This window comes from Psilocybe cubensis, chromosome 8, assembly GCF_017499595.1.
Source record: "Psilocybe cubensis strain MGC-MH-2018 chromosome 8, whole genome shotgun sequence".
Classification (NCBI taxonomy): Eukaryota; Fungi; Basidiomycota; class Agaricomycetes; order Agaricales; family Agrocybaceae; genus Psilocybe; species Psilocybe cubensis.
In genome coordinates, this window is record NC_063006.1 from 2,207,675 (window position 1) to 2,227,985 (window position 20,311).

General features: G+C 47.4%; 7 protein-coding genes across 7 annotated transcripts; 4 read left to right on the forward strand and 3 right to left on the reverse strand.

The window, feature by feature from the left end:
• Positions 1-1,010: 1,010 nt before the first annotated feature.
• Positions 1,011-3,358, forward strand: JR316_0009202 (Negative regulator of sexual conjugation and meiosis; the record flags this gene model as incomplete). The annotated part of the gene is made up of 2 exons (XM_047894908.1): positions 1,011-1,605; positions 1,665-3,358. 2 exons carry the CDS (start codon positions 1,011-1,013, stop codon positions 3,356-3,358), a joined length of 2,289 nt encoding a protein of 762 aa, XP_047746367.1.
• Positions 3,359-4,390: 1,032 nt separating this feature from the next.
• JR316_0009203 (uncharacterized protein) lies at positions 4,391-6,020 on the forward strand (the record flags this gene model as incomplete). The annotated part of the gene is made up of 10 exons (XM_047894909.1): positions 4,391-4,554; positions 4,608-4,875; positions 4,933-5,001; positions 5,060-5,164; positions 5,225-5,275; positions 5,334-5,437; positions 5,491-5,536; positions 5,593-5,661; positions 5,724-5,797; positions 5,858-6,020. The coding sequence occupies 10 exons, from the start codon at positions 4,391-4,393 to the stop codon at positions 6,018-6,020; spliced, it is 1,113 nt and encodes a 370-aa protein (XP_047746368.1).
• Positions 6,021-6,853: 833 nt separating this feature from the next.
• On the forward strand, positions 6,854-8,454 carry JR316_0009204 (N-ethylmaleimide reductase; the record flags this gene model as incomplete). Its single annotated transcript, XM_047894910.1, has 9 exons — positions 6,854-7,047; positions 7,105-7,210; positions 7,278-7,287; positions 7,352-7,401; positions 7,454-7,531; positions 7,590-7,680; positions 7,737-7,926; positions 7,986-8,104; positions 8,159-8,454. 9 exons carry the CDS (start codon positions 6,854-6,856, stop codon positions 8,452-8,454), a joined length of 1,134 nt encoding a protein of 377 aa, XP_047746369.1.
• Positions 8,455-8,861: 407 nt separating this feature from the next.
• On the reverse strand, positions 8,862-10,798 carry JR316_0009205 (putative 37S ribosomal protein S5, mitochondrial; the record flags this gene model as incomplete). The annotated part of the gene is made up of 6 exons (XM_047894911.1): positions 8,862-9,673; positions 9,734-10,051; positions 10,122-10,259; positions 10,310-10,369; positions 10,431-10,469; positions 10,528-10,798. 6 exons carry the CDS (start codon positions 10,796-10,798, stop codon positions 8,862-8,864), a joined length of 1,638 nt encoding a protein of 545 aa, XP_047746370.1.
• Positions 10,799-12,056: 1,258 nt separating this feature from the next.
• On the forward strand, positions 12,057-14,475 carry JR316_0009206 (uncharacterized protein; the record flags this gene model as incomplete). Its single annotated transcript, XM_047894912.1, has 3 exons — positions 12,057-13,641; positions 13,701-14,103; positions 14,160-14,475. The coding sequence occupies 3 exons, from the start codon at positions 12,057-12,059 to the stop codon at positions 14,473-14,475; spliced, it is 2,304 nt and encodes a 767-aa protein (XP_047746371.1).
• Positions 14,476-15,745: 1,270 nt separating this feature from the next.
• JR316_0009207 (uncharacterized protein) lies at positions 15,746-17,305 on the reverse strand (the record flags this gene model as incomplete). The annotated part of the gene is made up of 1 exon (XM_047894913.1): positions 15,746-17,305. The coding sequence occupies one exon, from the start codon at positions 17,303-17,305 to the stop codon at positions 15,746-15,748; it is 1,560 nt and encodes a 519-aa protein (XP_047746372.1).
• A 519-nt stretch (positions 17,306-17,824) lies between these two features.
• Positions 17,825-19,588, reverse strand: JR316_0009208 (Zinc-type alcohol dehydrogenase-like protein; the record flags this gene model as incomplete). The annotated part of the gene is made up of 9 exons (XM_047894914.1): positions 17,825-17,993; positions 18,055-18,144; positions 18,196-18,385; positions 18,436-18,643; positions 18,697-18,937; positions 18,992-19,140; positions 19,192-19,243; positions 19,295-19,488; positions 19,559-19,588. The coding sequence occupies 9 exons, from the start codon at positions 19,586-19,588 to the stop codon at positions 17,825-17,827; spliced, it is 1,323 nt and encodes a 440-aa protein (XP_047746373.1).
• Between the last annotated feature and the right edge of the window lie 723 nt (positions 19,589-20,311).

Here is a 20,311-nt window from a genome sequence, read left to right on the forward strand (position 1 = left end):
TCCGAGATGACGCAACGCCTCTCAATCTATACTCGTTAGATGCAGCGTCTATCTCGTCTTAAATCCGTGCCTATCTTAGGGTTATGTTCTAATTGCTGCTGGCCAGTGAAAGCATTGCATTAACTGTTCGATCACATATCGCCTGTGATAAGCAATTGCCTGTAACGGTCACCCTTTGTTATTGGATGCAATGTCTGACTTCGCCGGGTGGCCGAAGTAATTTTTATGTCCTTAACATTCTCTGATGAGTATATTGGCTGTTCATCAGCGTTTGCATTCAGAAACTCAGACACAGTAGGTAAAAGGTAATACTGACCCATTCTGTCAGATTTACAATTGCCGGACCCTTATGGATTAACTCATATCTCTGACGGAACGCCTCGCGTCGACTGGGCCAGTTCGAACTCTTGGGCCCGTTTTGTTAATCTGAGTTAGGACACTAAATATGGACCTCTTCCTATGCGATCACCCTCTCGATCTCGGTCACTGGACTCGTAAGGCTCCGTACTGTGCAGATCGATGGAATGAAGAGGCCATCCATTGCATTCAGTCCGCGACCGACTCCCAAGATGGGCTACGACCGCCTCGTGGCTATTATTGCTGACCATTCCCTTCCCAATCCGGTAGTCGACCGAGCCCCCGCCCCCGCTTTGTCCAGCAGCTAAATACTTCTCAAGTTATGATTCATAGAATCCTTTCGGCATTTTGCCTTTCCAAACGAAACACTCGTCGGCAAACCATCCTGTCCAAGCGGATCAGCGTGTGGAAATCGCCTTGAGTAAGTGACTTGATACAAATTTTCCTACCTCATGTTCTACACGCACAACAGGGGTGTCAATCACGTTGACCCCTACTCGTGCTCTTCTCTGTCCATTTATACAGAGTCCTTTGCGTCTTCGATTTTTCACTTGGAAGTCCTCGTTTGCACTGGTGCTAACAAACCTCCTCCTCCTCCCTTTTCTCTTCTCCTCAGTTTCTTATTCGTTGCCCGGTCCTCTTTCCTGAACCCAATGTCTTCGAAAGCTGCCCCCGCCGTCACTTCCCCGCTTCACCCGCCTGTCGGGACGCTCATTGATGGAGGCTCTCTAGAACTCGTCGAAGTGCTGGGCGTCGGAGGCTATGGCGTTGTCTATCGTGCAGTCGACACCACTCGCCAACCCGGAGGCCAAAAATCATACGCCGTCAAATGTCTCGTAGCCTCAGGGCACCAAACTCCGCGTCAAAGGCAGATCCATATCCGAGAAATTGCGCTGCACCAGCTCGCTTCTGCGCATCCCGGCGTAGTCACTCTTCACCGAGTAGTCGAACAGGGCACCCATACATACATCATCATGGATTATGCGACGGACCACGATCTGTTCACCCAGATTCTACACAAATGTCGCTATCTTGGGGACGACGCTCTGATCAAGGAAGTCTTTCTCCAGCTGCTCGACGCAGTTGAATATTGCCACAATCTCGGTATCTATCACCGAGACTTGAAGCCAGAGAACATCCTCTGCTTTGACGATGGCCTTCGCATCGCCATCACCGACTTCGGTCTTGCTACCACTGACAAGCTCAGTGACGAATTTCGCACTGGAAGCGTTTATCATATGAGTCCAGGTACGCTTTCCCTTTGTTTCAAGCTTTAAGCTTTAGTTAATCCCCCTTTCATCTCGCAGAATGCCAAGGCGGAGAGTTTGCACCGACAGGCAACTATTCCCCCATGTTCAACGACATCTGGTCTCTCGGGATCATCCTGCTCAACCTTGCGACAGGTCGTAACCCTTGGAAGTCCGCGACTCCCAGCGATCCCACCTTCCAAGCCTACTTGCGCGATCCCATGGGCTTCCTGCCGACTGTCCTCCCCATTTCCCCTGAAGTCAACGAGATCCTCGTCAGGATGCTCGACGTTGACTGGCGCGAGCGCAGCACCCTGCGTGAGGTGCGCTACGCCATTGAGGAAATCAATAACTTCTACTCAGACGGTGTCGTCTTCGAGGGAAGTATGGCCCGCTGCCCATGGGAATCCGGTATGGATATCGACAGCGCGTCTTCGGGTACCAACCCCGAGGACATTGGCCCCCAATCGCCTACTGCCCAGGCCTTCCCCGAGGAGGTCGACCCGCAACTAGGCTCGCACTGGAGCAAGGACTCCACTTCCGATATTGTATTCGCCACTCAATCTTTGGCGCAGGAATCATCTTATGGTATTCCATGGACTAATTATTCATCCTGCGGAGCGACTTGGGCCTACGAATCCCCAGTCTCCTCCGACTCTGAGCCTGATCACTTCCGCATGGACGTTTTCGAGCGCTCTTCGACACCATCCTCTGTCCAGACGGCAGAAACCTCCCTCCCGCCTACCCCCAATCACCACGACACCTCCTTTGGCCAGAAGGCCACCAAGCCCGAGCTGCGCTCTACGTTGTTGATCAACACTAACATCCCAAGACCGCGTATTTATGACGCCAGTGCTAGCATGACGTCCTACTCGACGGGCACCTCTATTATGCAGACTGCCATCGAATATGATCCATACTCATCCATGTTCTTTATCAACAGCCCTATTTCTCCCGGTAAGGTGCTAGTCATGCCCGACTCAGCAATTACCGCCGTGGGCGAAGACAAAGACATGACCTCTCCTACTGTGTGGTCCGCCTCCTCTGCCACTCAGACATCCTCTCTCTCGAGCTACTCCTCTTCCTCAACCTCAAGTTCTGTCGCCGATGAGGACCTACGTTTTGCGCGCTCAAGAACACCTTCTCCGGAACCTGACGTCCATTGGACATCGTTCCCTGCTCAGGTACAGTCTCTTCAAGCTCAACAATGTCAGCTCTCTCCATCCGTGTCAACCCAAATAACCGACGTTCTTCCTCATTCTTCAAGGCCCAACCACTCGTTCCTTTTCGCTTTCAACAAACATCCGCACGCGCACCCCACCGCCAGCGCCGCAGCTACCGTCAACACCACCTTCGCCAGTGGTACCCCCACTTCCTCTGCTAGCGGCCACAAGTCCAGCACCTTCAGCCGCCTCGCGATCAAGCTCTTCCCTCGGTCGCCATCACCGTCGACTCCATCAAGCACATCGGACTCGACGGTTTCACGTGGACGCGCTGCAACTGAAGCATCTCATTCACCCTTTGCGCGCCGCCAAACGCCTTCTCCGACACCTCACGCGGCTGCCTGGGGCCACTCTGCGGTGGCAGCGGGAAACAAGGCGGGATCTGCTTTTCAGCAAGAACATGATGGCCGACATACCGCTGACAAAGAGGTTCAGCATGGCGGTGGCTCTTCCCCACAGCACCACCACCTTCGCTCGACCCGCCATTGGTACCTTCCTGGCCGGTTCCGGACATCTGCTGAGGTGAACTAATTCGACATGGTTACCTACCCTCTCCCCTTCCGATGTTTGATACATAGAGGATATTTATTCATATCCACCATTCAGCAAAAGGCTTGATGTTTCGCTCCTTCGATTCTCTTTTTTTCTTTTTTGTTCTTTCGTCATCATTATATTTTTTTCTTCTTTCGTCATCATAGGGGACTTTGACAACGGAAATCATCAATTTGCATACTTACTACACTCATATAGCATTGTCCTCACACATCATCTGCATTTATGTATATTATCTTTTCGCATTTCGGTCGAGCATGGGGTCACATTCAAGCAATTCCCCAACCACAATCATTTTTTTTTCATGTTGTACCATCACTTTTACATGCATATTTATCTTAAATCACTCATATATACATATGTACCACATGGATAAAAAAGCGAAGCAATGAAATATATGTAACACTTTGGAACCCGTTTCTGTGTGGCAGAAACTTTTTGTCCATTGACCTTCAAAATTGAACATTGAAGTCTCGAAGCCCCTATTGACATTGACAGGGGTCTCGCGGATCAGTCCGATGCATTTCATAGCACGTACTGACATCCACGGTTCGAGTTTGTCCTCTACTTCCTCGACCACTGCAAGAGCTTGGTACCTCGGCCTCTAGCTTACCTTAACGATATGAATTTCTTACACTGCTTCTCAAAACGCATAACCAAGTCCACTGAATACGATACCTCACACTTTTGGGTGATGTCTTGAAGTTGATCCTACATTTATCACGAACTTTTTCCGGTGGCTTAAAGCCTTTCGCTCATCACAACGAAGTTTCGCGCACGGGGGATCATCGGTACTCTGCTCACAAGCCCAAAGCCATCGATGTAACGGCTTCCGGTCAAGCTTCTTCTCACATACATTGCGGTGCACTTTTGACGACTCGTGATCCTTGGCCATTTACTTCTGGAGCGGTCTGAGTGCAGCCGACACCCACCCTGACGATACTTAAGAAGCTGTCTACCAAGTTGAAAATGTTCAAGTCTTTGTTTTCCATCCTTAAGATCGAATAAGGGATGCTGTCGCTTCGACTGATTCTTATAGGCCTCGTCGTGGGTCTCCTTCCTGTGGCTGTCACCGCCGCACCCGAACCTCTTGCGCCCAAAAATCAGACCATCCAATACAATAACCCACTCATATACTATCACGGAAGGTGGGATGCCTCTCAAGGTACTTGGTGGTAAGACATGATAAGCGTCGAAACCTCTCATAGCGCTGAAAGTGAGCGAGAAGGCCGGGCTCTGGATTCAAAGTCAACGTGTTGAATCTCAAGTCGTTGACCCTCAACCTGGGTCCACTTACCCCATACCCCTATGCCAGCATAGGGGTATCTGTGGGTGACACCGACTTCATTCCTGTGAATGCCTCGGCAGGGGCAAATACGATAACGATACCCCCCGCAGTGTTGAAACAACCGCTATCGCGCCCCACTACTGTCAGAATAAACGCTGCGGGATGGGAGACGTATCGTCTACAGTTTGATAGCATCACAATAAACTCTGTGAGTAAGCTTTAGCATACTAACCATGTGCCGCAGTTATTCTAAACAGAGACATAGGATGCCTTGGTTGTTCCATATATCCCATCGAAAACCGTCTTTGAGTTTATTGGTGATTCATTCACGTCTGTAAGCCTACGTCATTGCTGTATGTGCTAGTATCGCGCATTTATGGGGGTCATGCCAGGGATACCTTATGCCAAATGGTGCAGATCAGTCGTGGGCCTTCCTCGTCGGAGAGAAATACAAAGCCGAGCATCGAATAATTGCGCAGGCCGGAGCTGCTCTAACGGTATGAAACACGGCTGTATACAGCGTGTTCTACGATTCTGAACGTCTTTGGGAACCTCAGGACATATATTCCTACGGAAATGTACACGGAATGTCGTTCCAATTCTTTAAGGTCATTTCTCCCATCCTTCAAACACCATGCTTGGCCTGAATTAGGTGATTTCTTTTAGACTGAGGATACGAGCTATTACTATACCACGGATCACAACTACACAACCGACTGGAATTTTGCCCGAGACCATCCAAAACCTTCTCACGTCGTCATTCACATAGGGTCTGTGTCTATATCAAAAATATTTCCGGACCTATCTAATGTCCGTAATACAGTGCTAACGACAACGCCCAAGGGATTACCAACGACCAGTTTGTTCAGGTAAACTCATTCTGAAATTTCACCCGCGTAATCTAAGGAGGTTTAATACATGCCAGGTATACAACGACTTTTTAGTCAAGATCCGCGCGCTTTATTCGTCTCAGCCGCTCTTCCTCTTCACTCCGGTTCGTCTTGCAGAAATTGTAAACTGACAAACTCACATTAACCGCGGTTGGTCTAATTTTAGTGGGGTTGGCCAACCTCTGACGGCAATGTCTACTACTATTACGATGGCCAGTATCAGAGAGTTCTTGATGCTAGGTAAAATCCCGTCTTAATCTTTCATGCTTCCAATTTATTGATGTGCTCTTAAATAATTAGGAACGCCCTAGGCGACAACAATGTCTTTTTGGTAAACACTACTGGATGGATCACCTGGGAAGATGTTTTCCCAGACAGCCTTCATCCTACGCCAGCTGGACAGGCCAAGGTGGCCAACAACTTCATATCGTGGCTGGAGAATTGGGGTTTTTCGCCCAATTAAAAAGGAGAACTACTTAGGGTGTACATATGTATCACATATTCTCAGGTCTAGATAAATCGCCCCAGTATTGTCGGAGAAATCATAGTGCCATGACGCAAGCACCTTTATACTGGCATATACAATGTTTCCCATTTTCGAAGAGAACATTCAGGTGCGTAGTAACAAGTATGATGACTATACCGACACGTAAGGAGCATGCGTATGCCATGATTCCAAGTTAGTAAAGGTTGCGCTGGTAGATTAATCATCAATATAATGAAACGGACTTAGCTTGTCCACAACTCGACACCACTGATTCGTGAAAGTAGCGGTTAATTTTTGCACTTCCTTCTAACTTACTTCACTGAATCAATAAGATTAGTAGAGATACGCGAAGGATACGTGTAGTAATAGAATAGCCTTTCAATTATTCTAAACGGATACTTAGCGGTTATCCAATCACGAGGATACACAGATTTACAGGTTTAGATTGCTCCAAAGCGCTGACTCTGAAGCTTTCAATAACTGTAGGAAGTCAAGAAAGAAACCTAATATATCTCCTTTGATAAAAAGTGCCCACCAAATCCATCAGGGTGGTAGGTGTGATGAGTAAGCGGATTTATGTCAGAGCCAAGGGTATGAGATTTTCTAGCCCTTTCTTCTCAAGTCCTTTGTAACATGATGATCATCGCTTCTTCACCAAATCGCGAAACTGATGACTATTGCTACCTGCCACTGTGGAAAAATAGGTCTACAATAACTATAAAAGCACTCATATCTTTGCTTTGAACAATCTAACAAACATCCCAATCTTTTCCACTCTGATATAAGTCAAGCCAACTATTAGCACAGCAATGTCCTCTACCAAAGCCCTGTTCCAACCTCTTCAAATCGGCGATGTTACAGTGAAGAACCGTATTCATATGGCCGCTCTCACCAGGAATCGTGCTAAGGATACATACCCTTCAGACCTCATCAAAGAGCATTATGTGCAACGCGCCAGTGCTGGCCTCATCGTTACTGAAGCTATTTTGGTAACGCGCCTGGGGTAAGCATTTTCATATCGGTATTCAGTACGCGATTGTTAACCTCTGGCCCTTTTTAGAACGGAGTGGCCCCATGCACCAGGCCTGTGGGAGGACAAGCATGTCGAAGGATGGAAGAGCATCGTGGACGCAGTGCATGAGGCGGGTTCCATTATCTACGCACAAGTACGCATCTCTTCAATCATATTTACCCACACATCACTGATAAAAAAATCATCGTTGTTTTTCTCAGCTTTGGCATGGTACGAGCCACCTTCCCGCTCCACTAAGCCTGTAGATTTTTTTAACAATGTTTTCGGTATCTAGTCGGACGTGTAGCGCATCCCGACATGGAGCAGCAGAAGCTCGCAGGAGAAGTACGTTTCTTTAATTTTTTTGAGACTGGTTGCTTATTAGAGTTATCATTAGCCTGTGTACGGCCCTTCTGCAATTGGTGCTCGAGGAGGAAAGTTCAGACTCCTTCCTGGCCAGCCCGGATACGTCACAGTACGTCCCACTGTTTCATCATTGTCAAAAAAGCGCGTCGCTCAATCAGAGCCAACAGCCAACAGCCATTGATGATCCATGGAAGATCGTCGCATTATTCAAACGTGCCGCCGTCAACGCCAAAAAGGCCGGATTTGATGGTGTCGAATGTAAGCTTTTTTTTTCACTCTTCAATGTCAGCTAAATTTAACCAATTGATCTGAAGTGCATGGAGCAAATGGATACATCATTCACCAGTTTTTGGACAGCACCTCCAATCAGCGCACCGATGAATGGGGTGGGAGCATCGAAAACCGCGCACGTCTCGCCTTGGAGATAATCAAAGCAACGCAGGAGGTGTTTGGCCGCAATGTTGCCATCAAGCTCAGTCCTGCAGGAGGGTACAATGACATGGGGTATGATTCCAGTACGGCCTCACAATCGATTGATTTATCTGAAGGTTTTTTTATTGCAGCATGCCTCTGCAGGAAACTCTGGACACCTACTCCTATGTGATCACCGAAGCTGACAAACTGGGCGTTTCTTATTTCGCACTTGTCCGCTACGCTCTGTTTTTCGATGTCGAATATGACGGTAAGTTATCCTCCAAACCCTTCTTATATCGGGTACTCATTCACCAACAACCAGGCGTCCGCCGCGCAACCAAGCACGACGTGCTCGCGTCCTATTCGCCCTACATCAAGAACGCCAAAGTCATCGTCAACTCGGGCGTAACCCCCGAAGAAGGCGAAGAGCTTGTCGCGGCGGGCAAGGCAGACGCCATCTCGATTGGTTTCAACTATATTACCCACCCAGATCTTGTCGAGCGGGTTCAGCATGGCAAGCCACTCGACAACATCCCTGACATGCCTCACATGCAGACCAACAAGGACTCGGGTGACTGGAGGACCGGATATAATGATTACCCCACTGCTGTGTACTAGATAGACCGCGTCGAGAGCCTTAAGGGCTGTTGCTGTTTAAATTTTATTAGTTTAGAGTTCCAAAGTCAGATTGTATGGATTTAATACCAATTATTAATTGCAATGTTCGAGAAGGATACTCAGAGTGTTGAAGCAGGGTTCGCCAGTGAACGCATGCTTGGGTCAGATTTGAAAACAGAACATGGAATGGCCATGACATAAAATGACAAAATGCTGAGACTTTCATTGTCATGAAGGGATAACCTTGTCGACTTGAGACGCATTTGACTAAAAGTAGCAAGTTAGCTGAAGATATGAGGCAGAATCTGAATTTCGAACAAAGCAAGTAGGATGTTGACTTTTCCACTGACGGCAGGTGTAGACATTAGTATCAGCGGTAATAGGATAAAATAAAAACACATAGAATTCTAATGCCTGAGACTGATCAACTTCCTTCCCCTAGCGCGCTCAATCTCAGCCTTGCCCCTCACTCCTGAGCCCTTGCTCAACTTCTTCCCCTTTCCACCCACGCCATCGCCCATGCCCGTGGGCGCATGACCCGCGTGTAGCATCCTAAATGCTGCCTTGATAACATTGAGCTTATTCCTGCTCCCCCATACCTTGGCACTAATATCCTTCAAACCCGCTGCCCTTAGAATCTGATGCAAAAAGGGGTTACACCTCAGCCCAAACCCAACCGGACGTGGGCGCAAGATGAGCTGCGTCGCGCCGAGCTTGGTGCGCATCTCCGTCCAAATCGTACGCTGTTCAAAGCGTTCGACCCAGTCCATGTTCTTCACGGCCGCGATGCGCGCCGCCTTGAGCGCCACGGCGGCGTTGCTGTGCTTGCCCTCGCCATACCCGACCAGGCCCTTGCCATCGCCCACTAACACCATATAGGCCACACGCCTGATCTTGCCTTTGCCCGTTTGCTGTACGACGGGCCGGCGCATGAGGATAGAGTGATACAGGTTTTGATAATAAGAAGCAGAGACGGGGAGTGCGTTTATGACCGAGTCACCACCCTCATCCTCCTCAATGGGCGGACCAGACTCTTCTTCTCCTAGCAGTTCCTCTTCACCTTCGTTGTATTCGTGAAAGACGGAGCGGTGGTTTCGGACAATAACTTGGTTCTGGAATGGTGTTTCTTTACTCGCGGGGAAGTCGTATACCTCGCGTGGGTCCAGGATGCTGTCAGGAGTCATGAGGTCTGGATATTCCACCGGGCTTGAGATGTAGTCTTAATTTGATACCAACAATTCAATAGGTGTTCTTATGATGAATATTTATGCAGACATACTTTGAACAGTCTCGCTTTTAAGCTGCCATGGACCCTTTTGCTGCGTGTTGAAGGCTTCTTCGACTACAGACTGTTTGACGAGCTGGATACATTCCTCAGGGCGCATAGCATTAAGTTTGGGCGGCAACAGCTGCAAACCTCCACGAAGGAAGAACTCGAGCAGGGGAAGAAGAGGTGTATCATCATTCTTTTCCGATATTTCAAAGGCCAGGAAGCGTTTCTCGAATTCTTCTTCTGTCTGGGGGTCGAAGGCGTTGATTAGAGATGAGCAAAGGTCGGTCTCCAAAATGGAGCAGACAAATGCATATCTGTCTATGCCTGAGTATAACGTCAATACACGAAGAAGGTAACACAGGAGATAAAAAGGAGAGTAGCTGGCGTCACGTACGGAGCTGCTCTAATGCCTGTCGCGTCTCTAAGGAGAACCATGACGCGTAATATTCTTCAATATTGATAGGTTCATTCGAGAGAAGGTCGGCGAAGAGTTGCTCATCAAGTTGCGGCGGGAGTGCAGACGTCGATTCCACTGAAAGAAAGTTGAACAGCTGGGTAAAACAGAAGAAACCCCGCACCCACCTTGTTCTGCTTGCACAACCTCCTTAGATTTGAAGTCGGTTGTTTGCTTTGATGGACGTGCTGTTCAAGGACATAGTTATACAAGTTTACCAAAATCTCAGAAATCCTCTGCAGAACGCACCAGAATGAACCACCGAAGGCCTCAACTGCTGAGGTTTTGCTACAATAGAACTTTAGGGCTCCACCACTGGACAACCATAGAACAAGGACAAACGCACCCTCTGATTTCGGTTGCTGTTGCTTTGGCTGCTGTTTTGAGTGCTGCTGCTGTTTTGACTGCCCAGGCGCCGCTTCAAAAGGTCCTCCAAAAAATTCAGCATCCACTTCCGTCATGCCTTTTTTCCTCTTGTTCGCTGGAGGCGTTGCGCGAATGTTCTGACATGAAGTCGTCGAGAAGGCCCGAGCAAGATCTCTGCGAGCCGGGGCTACAGCACCGTTTGTGCGAGCCGCCGCTCGCGATATGGGGCGTAAGAGCAGCAGCCTGTTCATCGGGCGAGCTTCAAGGTATGTTTTCGAAATTTGTGACGGACAAAACACCCGGCGTCCAACGACCAGCCGGGGGAAAATTGGACGAAAATGGAAATTCTCATCCTGTCCTGTCATTGGCTCATATGAACATGATCACGTGTATTGATGGGCTGTTGAGCCTCCAAGTTTAACTCTCAAAGCTCAGACCGTCAGACCCTCACTGTTCTAGGGAGCAAAAACTTCAAGTGAGATATATCAAAGCTAACTCTTTATATATAACACATGTCCCAGACGCAGAAATATAAAATCTACAATGCTTTTTAAGGTTTCAGTTGAAAGCGTGCCGCTGCCAGGCGGCAGTCACAGCGATTATCGCAACCTTCGTATCATTGAGGCAACAGCTCTGATTGGACTAACGTGTGGAATGAATGGATTAAGCCGCTCTGTAGCTTTTTTGAAGAAGGCTTAAGTCTCAGCGAAGATGTAGAGGAAAGGGATGACGGCGCAGATGAATTCATGACTGGTGGTGGATTGTTGACTTTCGAGAACTTCATGGCAACTATTAAAGCTTAAAGTTGCACCCTGGAATTTCAACGCGAATGGTAAATAATGTTTGTTTGCCTTTTTTCCTGTGTTTGTATGTCACAAGTATTCTTTGTGTATAAACGGCGTGTTGAATCATAACAATTTTGCATAAAAACTTGCACAACGCGGATGGAAAACCCAAACATAAACAGTTGGCCAAAGTCTTAAAACTTCCAGAAAAGAAAAAGGTATTCGAATATACTTGTTTTATCATTGACTCGAATATGGCCTTTGTAATTTCCACGGCCACTGATGATGCTCATGGTTGCCGTTGTGTCTGCCAGGCCACAACTTATAAGTTTTTCATATTTCTGAGTAAAGGCGATCAAGCCTATACTCTACTATAAATCTCATTCCTATGATAGTACTTCAAACTTGTGAATTGTGAATGTCAATGGGCTTAACAGCTTGAAGTCTAATATGACCACCCCCCTTGTGGGAAACAATGAACACGATCACGGGCATTAATGGTCGTCGGCTGTTTTGCTAATTACTCCCATCCTTCACTGTCTTTCCAAACCATCACCTCCCTGAAGTTTTTCAGCGATTCACAATGACCCCATCTTTTGAGAGTCACTCCCAATCCTCATCCTCTGCATCCGGTTATTGGTACAGCATTACTTCATCCGGTAAGCCCACATGCAACACATTGCACCGTACCCTCTGAGTTCATCTCTCTCCAGATTCTTGTTCAATGTCCGGTCGTACACGTACGAAATCGGCCAGTTCTAGCATCCTGAAATCGGACCTTGATGACCACATCCTCGACAACGTATCCGTGGCCCATTTTGTCGAGCATGTCTGGGGATTAGGGCCTGCAAAGGTTTCAAAAATTCTTGATACACAATTTCAGCTCCCAGAAGACCTCCTGAAAGAATATCTGCATATTCTCAACAACAGTACCAAGCAGGAGTTCACACTTCACAAGCCATTTCGCGGTATCTCTAGAGCACTTCTCAAGAGCGTCTGCGATCATTTTGACCTTCCGCACACTGTGCTCCAAACATACTTTTGGGATGGAAATGGCACAACTTATGTCTCTCATGAATCTCGTGTCAAATTCAAAAAGACATCGAGCAGCAATGCCCAAGCAATGGTCGTGAAAATAAAGAAGGGTTCCCATCATGGCATGCTCAAGCCTGACCTCCTGGAGGTATGCATACCGGTAGATAATGACAACAATCCTTTGAATCCCGACAACGAAGACTCTATCACAAATGCAGAGATACCAACATGGGCTCTTGCGCGTGCCCCGGTCAAATTTAAGAAGGATAGGAAGACGGTCACACCCAAGCTCGACACCGTTCACGAAGGCAAAGAGACGGGCACAGGGTCTGGTGTAGGTACCGAGGTGTCGTCTTTGCTCAATACTGACGGGATGGGCAACTCGTCTGGTTTCACGCAGGAGAGTGGAAAATCTAGAAACAAGCGACCAGGCAGTCCAACCCTCTCAAAAGAACTTAGAGACGCGAAGAAACAACGCACCATGGCCACCCGGAACATTTCACTAGATGAATTAAAACTTGCTAATTATGCGCTTGAGTGCCTTTACGCCGGAAATCGACACTACGTGACTGGCATTTTTATCAACGGCGTCACCTTTAGACTCTGGTATTACGATCACTCGGGCCCAATGCGTACCGTTTCTCATGACTTTTCTCAGCCATCTGGCACGGCCAATCTTGCAGCTGTCCTGTTCGCTCTTAGTCAGAGCAACATGAAGCAGGCTGGATTCAACCCTTATATCTATTGCCTGGCTGGAAAGCTTGACGTGCCCATTCAGACTTCCACTGTAATTCCCTTGACCAAACCGTGGCCTAAGATGAAAGACCTCTGCTACAAATTCACCGAGGGCAACAAGGAACATGTGTTTGCTATACACAGATATATCTCTCGCTACAGAGGCATCAACGGTCGTGGAACGGTGGCAGCACAAGTTCGCCATGCTCTCATAGGAGAAATGTTCTCTCCTAATCTATACGTCCTCAAGATGAGTTGGCAGTTTCCAAATCGTAAGCATGAAGGCGAAATCATCAGTCACCTTCGCAAAGTGCTTCCTGACTGGCATGATCACCTTCCCGACCCCTTATTCTATACGAAGATTACAGCGGAAGAACTTGCCATGCCGAAATACAATGTCTACAATGCGATGAAGGACTCAGCCACTCCCCCTAGCAATCACATCGACGACCGCGATCTGCATGTCATTGCAACAAACCGCTACAAACACCTTTGGGAAGCCAGTGACATTGAAGAGTTTAAGCAGGCTTTCATAGACTGTATGGAATGCAAGTTATTGTTTGTGCCGTTTGAACAGTTTTTAATTGATATCTCATAGGCCATTACCATGCCTTTCAAACTGGGAATGTTCTTCACCGTGATATCAGCGAGAATAACCTCATGATATATCTACCTGGCAAGACAGACAAGCTGGAAGAACAAGATGTTGCCGATAATGCGGAAATTGCTACCAAAAAGATAGCCTCTGGTCCAGCGACCGAGTCGAAGTCTGTTGAAATCACAGAACCTCGAGTTCGCGGAGTTCTCAACGACTTCGATATGGCCGTCGTTCTAGGTCCCGATGGCAAACCTACAACACCTTCCACCGGAGATCACCACATCACAGGCACTCTACCCTTCATGGCTGGTGATCTTCTCATGACACCGGAAGATCGAGCGAAATTCCAATTGAAATACCCTACAGTTCCGACGTATCATTTGTACCGCCACGACCTCGAGTCGTTTTTCTACATCCTCGTTTGGGCAGCCACACGTTATGATTTAAAAAGGGCTGCAGGTTGCGCCTTCTCCCGGGCTCGCCGCTGATAGGGTGGTCAAATACCCCAAACGTGCTCAACACTGTGCAAATAAAGGCATTAACAATTCCGCTCATGGAAGTATTGGAAACAGGTACCCTCGCAGAGTGGAAAGGCCTTTGGGCGGACTGGATTGAGCCACTCTTTCTTTTATTTGAGGAAGGGCTGCGATGCAGCGCAGCTGCTCGGAGACGCGGCAATATAGATGATTTCACGACCGGCGGGGGACTTTTGACTTTTGAAAAATTCATGGCGACTATTAAAGTCACACCCCGAAACTTCGATACCAAGAAGTGATAGACCTGTGCGTTTCATCGCCTTTGTCGAATATAAATTTCAGTAGCTTCATCTATATATAACCTCTTACATCGTTTGTATGTAAATATCGCGACTGATGACTAGTGAAATAACCACCGATTCTAAGATGACAGTGGTCAATTTATTTGTTCAAACCCTCTATCATCCTTGTATTGACAAATAACCAGTTGAACCTTTCAACTCATTTCATTCTGTGCATACACTCCTTCCGTAACGTAGCCCAGCTGCTGTCCCGTCAGAAGTTCAAAGCTAGCATCCTTGAGCATTTCTGCAGCATAACACCTTATTTCTCTTTGCGCAGCATGGGCCGTCTCCACAGGGCCCCCTGAGTTCCTCAGCATACCCTGGAGGGCAAATGTTGTCCTTGCATTTTGGAGCTTGACCTTGCCAGTAGCATCCGTTTGGAGCAGGGCCATCTGCTTCGCTTCGTTCGCCAATGTCGATGAACTCATTAGTTCTGATCAGTAGGGCGTCGAGGCTACCAGGGTCAAAAAGCGCAGTGGCACTGTCATGGTTTGTTGTGGTCGCAGGCATAGCGAATGCTGCTACGGCCCATAAAGCCAACGCTAGGAGGTGCCAAGTCATTCTGTGGAGTAGTAGGGCGTCAAAACACTATTCGCCTTTCTCATGTAGTACCCACTTACTGCGTTGCCTGCGATGAATTATTTGGTACTAAATTTGGGTACATTGCACCTTCATTCTCGTCGACTTTTCAACCTTATATATTCGCCCGTGGTATGAAATTTGATCGGCATTTGGTAGTGTTCCTTCTAAGTTCTTTTAGCTCGTCAATGGACGGACTTACACGGTAACAACTGTCAAATTTCAGTTTGCACAATTAAAACCACATTAGAGCTGCACAAATCATATGGCGCATCATACATAGGCTCCCCATTTCTTTCGACCTGCTTTTGAAACTCTAACACTGTCAACGTGGTGAATCTTGCACAAAGGTCTCGTATTGCAAAAAGGTCAGTATGATTAGTATACATGTTACATGGAGAAATCCGACGAAGTGGGTAGTGCTATAGAGCACGAGGGGTGATGATAGTTCGTACATGATATTTGACATTCAAGAATTCCGTCTGTCCGGGGTAAAACGCTAACAGAGAGTATACAATTAAGAGAATCTTGATGTTTCTACAGGCTCAGCCTGCCGAAACTGGAAGCTTATAATAAGAAGTTCAGAATGCGAAAACGATCCAGCGCAAAAAAATGAAATGGAAGACTTACAGAAGAGTGGCTGACGTTAAGCTTCTTCCACCAATGCATGCAGCCCAGGCCTAACATCAGAGCGGATAGATATTGACACTCCCCTATGCGCTAAAGATTCAAGCATGATAGGGCACGGGGAAGGCGTCGAAGAATGCTCATCCGGCGATGCAAAATTGAGAACCAACATGACATCCTTTATACTTGACATAGGTTTATGGGAGGAAATTACAGGGGCTAATTGCGAAGGGTCCTTCGGTGGCGGGAGCGGGCAGCGTGACTCAAGAACAGTAAGTAAAGCCTCCCATGTGAAGCCTTGAGCGCCAGCGTAAGAAAGACTTTGCAATTCGGGAAGCGAGCAGCTTATTTTATTCGCTTGTGCATAATCCGGGTTCAGCGTTTGCAGTACCGCGTCGGTTAGTGGTGCGTGTCTTATCGATGTGAGTGTCGGCATAGCCATTTTGAGAGATTTGAGAGATGAAAGTGCGGCCAGAAGAATCTGAAGAGGCTCTTCACGTATTGGAGCATGAAGGATGTCCAGAGTTTCCAATTGGCAACCAGACCGCTTGATCAGAGAGACTATGTCATGGGCAGGTACTGGTTGTAACCCCTCGGCGGTATATGAAAGTGTATTGAGTTTGGGCGTAGATATCTTGTCAAATAGTAGCTGTATATCTGTGCCTTTGTCATTGACGATACAAACCTCTTCAAGATTCGAAAGGATAATAGGTTCCTCGGGAGGATCGTGCCTATCGTCTCCGCTCAGAATTCGTTTAGCTGTCAGAGTGTGCAAAGCTGTCGTCTGCCTGAGCATCTCCAGTATTTCGTCAATATAAAAAGACTCTAATTCGACGTGAGTCAAGACTTCAAAATGGAAGACGATGGAGCGAAGGTAAAGGCATGATAATGACAGATAGCGAAGATTCGGTGAAAGCGGTATAGTAATTCTGTGAACGCGATCTCCTTGTCCTCCCGGAGGCTTGAGAATGAACGAGTTTAGAACGGGAAAGCCGCGGGCCTCTTCCGTAGAGGGTAGATACCTGTAGCAAGAAGACGGTAGATGTATGATGAGATCGTGCCAACGGTGGGCATACTTTCGAATAGCTTGTATGACGCCTTCGGAGCTAACCCCGGTCCAGGAGAAGTCATCGGCTGCCATGAGCCTGATGGAAAGTGGGAGCTCGCCTGAACGAGCAAGCCATTCTTCCAGTAAGTTAACCTGGGTATGGATATTGAGAGGAGAGATGAGGCGAAAGGTCAATTTTGACCAAAGCATCGGCGTCGACCAAGCTATTCGCCTCCACGAGGCGCATACTGCACCGAAGACGAAAGGTGTGAATGGAGGGTCACCCGTACTAGGCATGTCGTTCTTCGGGTCGAAGGAAGGGAGACAAAAGCTGAAAATTTCAGAAATAATCTCGACAGGGAGATGGAGTAGGAATGGGCTATACTGGTCGTTGACGGTCCTTTTGAGAGAAATGCTTTCATTCATCAGGCCAACCAACGTCGCGGAAACACGCGCCACTTCAGCTTCAATGATGGCTAGCTGTTCTCGTGGGTCTTTCGTCTCCGAAACCTGATTTATGATTGAAGACATCGCAGGGTGACTTTGGTTGCACTAGTAGGTGGTGTATGGGAGGATACGAATCGAAGAATGGAGGCACGGAGACACGCTTTCAGTAGTTCCGTATTGGTAGGCGCACTAGGTATCACAATCGAGCTTGCTTCGAACCAGATAAACCGTTAGTAGATCAATCACCAGAGAACGGGCGCTTCTGCAAAGTAAATATCCCAGACTCACCTGGAAGTAGGTACAATGTCACCTTTGGGAACAACAACCAAAGGTCGCCTTGGAGTTGCCTCGTGCCTGCCATCCTGTTGACATGTGGCATCTGAGTGGGCTGGACGGACCGGAGTTAGGGGTTACCAGTTAATGTTAAAACGATAGGGGTAATCTCTCAGGAGTCTATTTGCAAGCCGCAGTCAAGTGTGCGGACCCTTCGTGTTGCTCACGAGTGACCACAATATCTTATGTCTCACAATTACTTGTATCGCTGAATATAAGTGCGTACTACATGTATTATAAAAGTAATGCTTCCTATCCAACATCTTATGTTTAATTAATCGAACTCCACTCCGATACCCTGCTAACGGAGGGGCAGCCAACGCTTGGCTTTGATGAGAACTTGGTCTCGACAAAGACCTTTTCGACACCGGACTGTCGAGTGTCAAACGCACTGTAAAGCTTAGACATGTCTTCAAGAGGTACTCTGTGTGTAATAACACTTGGAGAAACAATGTTAGATCGTCGCAAATTAAGCCCCATACAATGGAATTGATGCATACAACGTGGGGTCAAATTCTCCGGTCATGATGTAATCGTGCAAAATCTCTTTCCAGTACAAGTGAACGGGCGCTTGACCATTCCCAATCAAACTATTCCCGGATGATAAGCAAACACTTTCCGGATCAGATCTCTTGACATACCGAACGCCCTTTTCCATCAATGCACCGATATTGACGCCGTTGGCAAAACCAGCGTATGCTGCAATGATGCCGCATCTTCCCAACTTTCTGACCGAGACAATCATCTCGTTAATGGTCTCGGGAGAATCTGTCTCTAGCATCATCAACTTCTGAACTTTGTGCATCATGGTCTTCGGTTCGTGGAAGGTTCCTGTACTGGGCTTTAGTGATGAGAATTACGAAAGCGTCTGGGAAACTTGCCACAGTCAAGTGCAACATCGAGACCCCGGGGAACAAGCTCATAAATGCGTTTCGGAATGTCAGAGAATTTGCTAAAGTCAATAACCTCAATCCCGAGTTTTTCCTTTGCAAATGCGAGGCGCTCCGGTACTTTATCAATTCCGATGACGCGACTGGCTCCTTTGAGTTGTGCCCATTTTGCAGCATACATGCCAATGGGGCCCAAACCCTACAAGGTATTCCAATAGGTTGTATTCATGAAGCTGGAGAAAATTCACGCACCCAAATTCCAACTACGTCCCCGTCATGAACGCCAGTATCTACCACAGCATGATAACTTGTCGGAAGAATGTCTGACAGGAACAAGGCTTTCTCATCGGGGACGTTGTCGGGTATCGGCAAGAGATTCACTTCTCCAAGAGGGACGCGCACAAACTCTGCTTGCCCTCCCGGGAATCCTCCGGTGAAGTGTGAGTAACCAAAAAAGCCGGCGTCGCGCTGACCGTACATGTAGTTTTGTAGACTTGGAAAGGAATGAATGAGCGCATGAGAATCACCGATAGCCAAAAGGACATACGACGAATTGTTTGTTCTGTCGCAAAACGATGACAGTCTCTTTTTGCAATATTCGCATTTGCCACAAGCGATTTGGAACGATGCAACCACTCGCTGTCCGGGACGGAGATGGGTCACATTGGGGCCTACTTTATCGACAATTCCCATGAACTTTGGGAGAGTAGCATTAGAACTGCATGGCTTGAAAAGAGCTGAGCGAACCTCATGGCCGAGAATGTCTCCTTTCTGCATCGTCATGATTTCCCCATGATATCTAATCCGAAGGACATCAGGGTACGTATAAACCAGCAAATGACAAGCCTACAAATGAAGGTCTGATCCGCAAATAGTCGTTCCCGTCACCTTCACGATGACGTCGTCCGGTTCCGTGATGGCTGGGATAGGGGCATCAACCATCCGCACATCCTTGTTACCAAACCATGCCAATGCTCGCATTGTTGAACCATCTTCAGCATGCTTGTATTCCGGATGAACAGTCGTATCGAGAGGGCCGAGGTACTAAAAGTGGAATGCCACCAGTGAGCTCGACTAGTACTGCCGTCTATGAAAAATATTCTAGATTTCTTACGTTTTGCGCGGTGTTGGCTGCAGCTTGCATAATTGAAAAATTTGTTCGTATGAGGTTCTTGTTATCGTTTAGGTGATGTTTTGGAGATGTTTTGCTGTCTTTTATTCGCTGTCTGAGTCTTTGACCAAATGGGTGACCTTTCCAGTGACATCATAAGGGAGTCAGCTTGGGTAGGCTGCATTTTCTAAACTGATTTAGAAGGTAGTGGAGCGGAACCACAAACACACTTTGGGTAGTATTAGTGTCGAGTCTTGTTGTTGGGCGGTAGAGAGTAGGTGAGTGGAGCATGAACTGCAAATATTCAAATAAATTCTGTATCCATGCCTTATTAGATTAGATTTGACTTCGCTTGCACATCCAATGCAAAACTAATAGCTTTTTTTTCTGGTATTCTAACATGATGGTTCCTTGTAATGTCACAAGGCATTTCGATGTATCATGGAATGAATGCCAACAAACCTGTGATATGATGAGTGCTTTCTTTGTTCATGAGAAAGACGACAGAAATATCGATGCTGGCCAAACTGTCACTGAAAGACAAGTCTATGGATTCTCATATGTTACGCCGTTTGGTAGTGCTATCTAAAAACATACGAGATAAATAGCATGCCAGCGTGTTAGCGACACAGACGAATTTCTTACCCCCCAGATTCATAACTCTAATGTCTGAATCCAGTCGGAAAATTCGTATAGCCGTGGTGTGAGTTCCTTTACCAAGCCACCAGTATACGATACCTCGCTGACAATACATGA